Below are 7,427 nucleotides of genomic sequence, written 5' to 3'. Positions count from 1 at the left end.
TTTTTTTCCCTCCTGTGCAGACGGCGTCCCGCCGTGCGACCTCTGCAAGAAGCGGCGCGGCGGAGCGCTGGGCCGGCGACGCCGCGACGGCGCCAGGGCCCGGGAGCAGCGGCGCATGCGCGCTGCGAGGCCGCCTTCCGCCGCCGCCGCCGCCGCCGCCGCTGGACCAGAGAGGCAGCACCAGTACCGCGGCGCGACGCCCAGTGGAGACCCGCGCGCGATGACGTTTCCCCGCGGGCTGCTCCAGCTGCCAGCACGACTCGCCGCGGCTGCTCGCGCGCTCTGACTGTCGAGAAAAAAACAAAAGAACAATAGACGTTCTCTCTCTCCCGACCTCCTCTGACGAGTATCTTCTCGATCGGAATGCCGTTGCGTTGACGTCGCGTTGCCCCTGTACACAGTCGCGTGACCTTCGTCTCTCGAGATAAGCTAGCCCGGTACCAGTCACTCGCGTGCCTTCGTCTTCCAAACGCAACCGCGAGTTAGACAGGCGCCCGCGATGGTGGTGAGAGCTTCGCGCTGGGTGACCACGGCGCTGTGCGTCCTCTTGGGATTTGCTGCACACGGTGAGTCGCTCGCATCCTTCTTTGGCGCGCCCCTTTCTTCGACGGCTTCATGCATTGTAAGCAGCTGAGGGCCACCACCGCGGGCCCGAAAACAGGATTCCCTCGCCACCTACTGGAGACACCGCTCTTTGGAGGCCGCTCTCCGCTACTGCCGACACACTTTTCCCGGTGAAATGTTTCCGTAATTCGTCCGCGTCCTGTGAACGCGATGGAGGCATCAAATTTTGCGACGGGCACGGCGGAGAATGTGCCCATTCCCTATGATGTTGCGAAAGACAACAGAGAAATGATTCCACCAAATCTTCCCTCGAAACTGATCCAAAAAACGCCTAAGTATACACGCAGGCTTCCGCAGACATTGTCACACGAAATAAAATTTTTCTGGGTTTGTGACTGCATCGTCAATAATGTATAAAACTACCGACGTTTCGGTCCCTGTTGCGAGCGACCTTCTTCAGGGTGTTTTTCTTTACTGAACACAAAAACACCCTGAAGAAGGTCGCTTGCAACAGGGACGGAAACGTCGGTAGTTTTCTATATTCACAATGCGGTCACACACCCAGAAAAAATTTATTGAAAACACCTAAGAGATTGGGAAACTATACGAGCACAAATGCAAAAAAAAAGTAATTTTTGTCTGGTGGAAGGAAAAGTTTATTGCGTAGTAAAATGTTCAAGAGTCTTAATCTTTTGCAACATTGAAACAATCCATTTGAACAGAACTACACAGTTTGCTGCATATATAATCGGTTTTCAACTTTCTTCTATTCCTTTATTTCGTAATTTACCTCTGACATCGACCTACACTGTGATACTTGTCCTTTTAGCAGAGGATTTATTTTTATGTCTACATTGATATCGCCCCAAAAACATTGATGTTCAGCATTATATGGACATTACTAGCATTTAATAAGAAAGTCAGGATATCAGGAGAAGATTTCCTGGCACGTGGTAGAATGCAAAATGACAAAACCCTTAAGCGATGTATCCTTCATATTCAACTTTAGAAGTTAGGTATGAATAACAGTGATATGCTCAATAAAAAATAGCTCAGAAATGTTGGTGAAGATAAAGCCAAAAATCTCTCTCCACGGCAGACTCTCGTTCCATTTATGCTGTGTTTGCGCGACAGTCGAAGCGGAATTTTTTGGTGCCGACAGCATTTTGCAGTACATGTCAGGTACTGTTCTGATATTTTTCCAGCCGTTTCATTATGAATGAGCCCTGATGAATTTTGTTTGACTTTCCACGGAACAGATGATACAAAGGTATTGTTTGAGTAAAGAATTTTAAAGTTGCTCCGTTACCTCAATAGATAAGAAGTCACGTACCACGAGTTAATTCTGCATTTGTGATGTGCCATCGGTCGAAAAGAAGGGAGGTCTGTTTAAGTTTCATAGGTATCCTGCAAGTAGTTCACGAAACATGGAGTACTGCATGCAAAAGGATAGGAAAGGGAATTGGCCTACTTTCATCTTTGCACCAGATCTTCCCGTCTCCTGAATCTTTCTTGAAACATCAGATATGTTGGCGAGAACGAGACACTTGTATGTAGCAGACTTTTCTTTTTACCGTGAGTCCGTAAGTCAGATTCGATGTTGTGTAGTCTGCGAGGCTGTCTCTGTATTATGAGCACTGGAAGAAGCCTTACTGTTTGTGTGTAGGGCGAGGGGTGGGTGGTAGGGGGAAGGCATGAGAAGGAGGCGAGTGGGGAAAGGGGAGGGGATGGAAGACATGTTTCTCCACGATACTGAGAGGACGTCTCGTTGTCAACTTCTCTCAATCGACTGTGAAAATGAGGACGAGGTTTTTGTCATAATTTTCAAATAGTCTCTTTTCTTCAAACACATGGTTTCCTGTTATTCATTGTACATTTTAATTCTGTTACTACATATCAGTTTACAATTTAGACTGTAGAATATTCATAATAGTCACTTTTGAAACATTGCGAACTTTACCGAAAACTTTGTTGGGATAGTAGCTGTTATTAAATGCACTCTAAATTGAGAAACTACATCATACCCTTCTAAGCTTTTATTGTAATATAACAATATTATTCATTTCTGTCACTTCTTTCTCTCTAAGGAACCGTCTCCGATAGAACATAGTCTAATGAACTCACAAGTATTCTAAATTTACTTAGTGAGCCTTTTACTTGCTTCTATTAAAATAACTTTCCTTCTTAAAACTCAAATGGTTTTTGTCTGTGAAAGGTTTTTGCCCGTCACTGCGTAAGTATATAAATGAATTAAAGAAATGTAAAGAAACACCACATGCTTTTTAGTATTATGTCTGGAGATGTATCCATAACAATCGATTTACCTAACAACTAATTCCTGTATCTCAGCAAACAGTTTCGCTATCCCTGGAAGACCTTGGACTCTCTCTCCTCGGGAACGGCAATATCTTCTAAATTTCTTAGTATTTTCTGTCACTGTTTTGCTTGTGGGAATATACAGGGTGTTTCAAAACTCGACAGAAAAACGTCAGGGATGGATTCCTCATACAACAAGAACAAAAAGTGTGTAGCAAATACGGTCTTTAAAATGCAAACTTTAAAAGCTATGGGCTCTTCTTTACCTTCGACACTGTGAAACAAATCTCGTTTACTGCAAGTTTTTTTTCATGTTTTGGGAGCATGTATCATGGACCAAAACAAGAAAAAATTGGCCAGTAACCTTGGGCTCTAAAATGCAAACGTTAAGGTATCTCTTTTTGATGTTCGCTACTTTTGAACAAATGCATAGACTCTTAAATATTCATTTTAGAGTCAATGTTTACTTGACTTTTTTCTCTTGTTTTATCAGGGAACCATTCTGAAGTTTTGCAGTCGACTTTTGAAACACCCAATATCTAACAACTTCTTATCTCTGTATATGTCCTGTATTTATTCATTTGCAGATGTATCATGGCTACTTGTCTATAGCTTACTGACAACTGTTGACTTTATTGTTCCGTTTAGCTCATATATAAAACCAATATGAAAGGTTTCTTGAATGAGTGTTATGAAAATTTTGCGAGTCGGATATTGTATCTTTAAAAGTGATCGTTTCTGGCATTCCTAGCAACTACATTCTAAAGTAACTAAGGAAGTCACATTGAGTCTAAGACATACGATTCAAATCCGCATATGGGCGCCGTGATTCAAGTTGTCCACGGGATTGTATTTCCGCTACGGTCGCAGGTTCGAATCCTTCCTCGGGCATGGATGTGTGTGACGTCCTTAGGTTAGTTAGATTTATGTGGTTCTAAGTCCTAGGGGACTGATGACCTCAGAAGTTAAGTCTCATAGTGCTCAGAGCCATTTGAACCATCTGATTGTATTTCATGCGACAACTGGAGTCTCTCCGTAAACAGGCAACAGTCGTTTCATTGTCCTACCCCCTTGAAACAAGGTAGTGGTACATTCCCGACCACCTTAACCTTGACGAGATGTTAATCACTTATATTCTTTTTATTCAGTAGTTCCAGTTTTTGGTGCGTTGGAGGATTATTGTGGGAGAACGTAATTAAATGCTTTTACTGCGAAGGAAAACTGTGTAATGAAGTGTTGAAACAATGAAAGTTGTAAATAAACATAGAAGGAGTTATTGTTGGGATGTAGACAGTAGTGTTTAACTATATAGATACGTATTTAAAATTAGCAACAAAATTTAAAAGGAACTGATGAAGGAAATCATTTCAAATGGTTAGCTTTGTCTAGTGCGATGACGTCCTAAATGGAATACGTCCCAGATTTATTGAAAAATGACTTTTCCGGTTGCAGCTAATCAGATTTAGAGGAAATATGTATTGTAAATGCGCGTACAGGATAAAAGTACTAGTCTACTGTGTTCTGCAGGGGGCTGAGCGATGTGACGTCACTATGGTGCTTGGTAAGACAAATTGTTATTGGGCGATCATACTGAGGCGTTGGTCCTAACTTCGAAGAAACAGACCTGTGAGAAAACCGATCAATGAACAGCGGTATAATGCGTGTTTCAATGTTCTGCTCACTTTGCATCTGACAGTTTGACAAACGGAAACAAAACACGGGAGCAAAGCTTATGAAAGCTTGGCTCTGCACTTGCTCTCATGTGTGAGTGTGTATGTGCTCGCTCGCTCGCGGGCGCATGCGTTTACCCGTGAGAGGGAGAGAGCGAGCGAGAGAGAGAGAGAGAGAGAGAGAGAGAGAGAGAGAGAGAGAGAGAGAGAAATGAAAGCTGTTCTCGAGCCTGCCGTAGGCAGAAAATACGTAATCGCATTTCAAATGCGAAACAATAACGAAATAGCTGTCTGACGCCCACGGCGTGCTCCGAGTTTAATATAAAACAGAATTTCAGCGGAAATTGTTATTTCCAGAGGCTTCATACTGTTCTCATGGAAGTGGTAAATATTTCAACGGACGTTAATACTTCTGCCCAACTACACCGTCAATCTCTTGGTATTTAACTGCTCGGATCTTCCTTTTGAAACGGTTTTCACTTACAACTAACTGATTCACGAAGGATTTTTGCGTATATCTATACACATTAAAAATTAAAGTCCCCCGCCTTGGTTTTCATTTCGTATGTAAAAGCTAATCTGAGGAACTACTGTAGGGTTTTGTTAAAGCTTTCATTAATAGATAAACCGATTCAGGAAGAAAGTTTGTGTACATATGCGCCGCAGAAACTTGATGCTACCTGTGCGAAGCCTGTGGGGGTCAATGGTATATAAAGGGGTCCACATTCCAGTGCAAATATCTCTTGACTAATTATAAGTATTGAAAACCGATTTTCACAGGTGTGAAAGTAAGGCAGGGGCTCATGAAACTAAAAAGTATAACACGTAAGCAAACATTATTTTCAACACAAACTTATGTTTACTTTTCCTGTGTTAATGACTCACCGTACTACTTCTTACGCAATCAAAAATATGAAAAATCGCAAAAAGAATGGTGTTGGTTGCATCCCAATACGTCAGTTACATCCCGAAAAATTGCAAAGTGATGTTGACGCTCGAAATCAACGAAACGCTCCGCTTTTGCACCTACTGAGATGCAAGTGATGTGATTGATGTACTACAATGCGACAAACGCTGTACTAATTGATATTTACACTTTTATGAGGTTGAGGTTACGGGTATGAAAGTAGCTAGGATGATGGCAGGTACTAGTAGATGGGAACAATGGCAGGAAGGTGTCCACAATGAGGAAATCAAAGAAAAACTGGGGATGAACTCTATAGATGTAGCAGTCATGGCGAACAGGCTTAGATGGTGGGGTCATGTTACACGCATGGGAGAAGCAAGGTTACGCAAGAGACTCATGGGTTCAGTAGTAGAGGATTGGGGGAGTCGGGGCACACCAAGGAGAAGGTACCTGGATCCGGTTAACAACGATTTTCAAGCAATAGTTTTAACATCAGAAGAGGCACCAATGTTAGCACTGAATAGGGGATCATGGAGGAATTTTATAAGGGGGGCTATGCTCCAGATTGAACTCTGAAAGGCATAATCAGTCTTAAATGATGATGATGGTGACTTTTATGAAGTGTGCTGGGCACAATACATATGTCCAGTCACGTAAAATAAAAAATAAGGAAAGGTTTATTTCTCTGCACCTTACCGATCGTTGTTATAGTACTAGAATGCAGATAACGGTGACGAAAAACCGACTACAACAGGCCAGAGTAGACATAAGTAGTGGCTGACCAAGGATCTAACAGAAAGATAAATAGTAGTTATATGTAGTTGCGTGACTGGGCAACTGCATTGATTCCAGTACACTGAATAGAACTGTAAATAACAACAAGTTCAGTGATCGTTGCTTCGTAGTACGTAAGTTACATCGCGATTACAAGCAATGTGGGGTTCACGTTTGCATCCGAGGAGGTGCACTATCGGCGCGTTTTGTTTATTTCAAGCGTCAACTTCACTTTGCAATTTCTCGGGATGAGTGACGATTGCAAACTCTGTTCTTTTTGTAATTTTTCATGTTACTGATTACGTAAGAAATAATACGGGCTATCTATTTAAAACAAAAAAACATAAGTTTGTGTTTAAAATAATATTTGCTTACGTTTTAGAAAGTCTCATAGTACTTCCTTTCATGAGCCCCTGCCTTACATTCGTGTCCATAAAAGCCGTTTTTTAGTATGTATTGTTGCTCCAGAGACATTTACAGGGTAGCTTTGGCTGAGAAACAATTGTTAAGATGGAAATTCGATACCTTTTACCATTTATAAATTATTTAGCACTGAAGTTTGCCAATCAGGTCGTTGTGCCCGCAAATTCAAGCAACCTGCAGGAAACAATGACACCAAACGTTAGGTTTGCTAAGTTATAGGGTGACAGTTATTGAACTATATGAAATAAAATCGTCATAACTTCTGAACGGTTTGCGTTATGAGGTTCAAATGGCGTGGTTGGCCGCGGGGCATGATGGGAATTAGTATGCGCATGCATGGTTTGTTTTAGCGACTTAGCCCACATTCATTTGTATGGGTTCGTCAATAAGCAAAACTGGTTGCATTTTGGGGGACTGAGAAGTGTCTAGTCACGACATAATCGGTGCTATATTCCTTGACGGCACGCTGACTACCGCACACTACGTGACGCTTTTGGAAGATGATTTCATCCCCAGTATTCAAAGTGACGGTGATTTCGACAAGATGTGGTTCACGTAAGACGAAACTCGAACCCATCGAAGCAGGAGAGTGTTTGATGTCCTGGAGGAGCACTTCGGGGATCGCATTCTGGGTCAGGGGTACTCAGAGGCCACAGGTTCGGGCCTCGATTGACCGCCATATTCCCCGGATTTGAACACATGCGACTCCTTTTTATGAGGCTATATTAAAGACATAGGGTACAGGAATAGCCCTAAAACCATTGCTGAACTGA

The 7,427-nt window shown here is 42.5% G+C and overlaps 1 protein-coding gene across 1 annotated transcript in view; it reads left to right on the top strand.

Moving 5' to 3' along the window:
• The first annotated feature begins 201 nt into the window (after positions 1-201).
• LOC124619718 overlaps positions 202-7,427 on the top strand; it is a 1,383,482-nt gene continuing 1,376,256 nt past the window's right edge. Inside the window, exon 1 of the mRNA XM_047146279.1 lies at positions 202-566. Coding sequence (XP_047002235.1) covers positions 500-566 — 67 coding nt within the window. The 5' untranslated portion in view covers positions 202-499. The remainder of the gene's footprint in view (positions 567-7,427) is intronic.

Source organism: Schistocerca americana, chromosome 6 (assembly GCF_021461395.2).
Source record: "Schistocerca americana isolate TAMUIC-IGC-003095 chromosome 6, iqSchAmer2.1, whole genome shotgun sequence".
Classification (NCBI taxonomy): Eukaryota; Metazoa; Arthropoda; class Insecta; order Orthoptera; family Acrididae; genus Schistocerca; species Schistocerca americana.
Note: the sequence above shows the minus strand (reverse complement) of the source record. Positions and strands in the feature narration are given on the sequence as shown.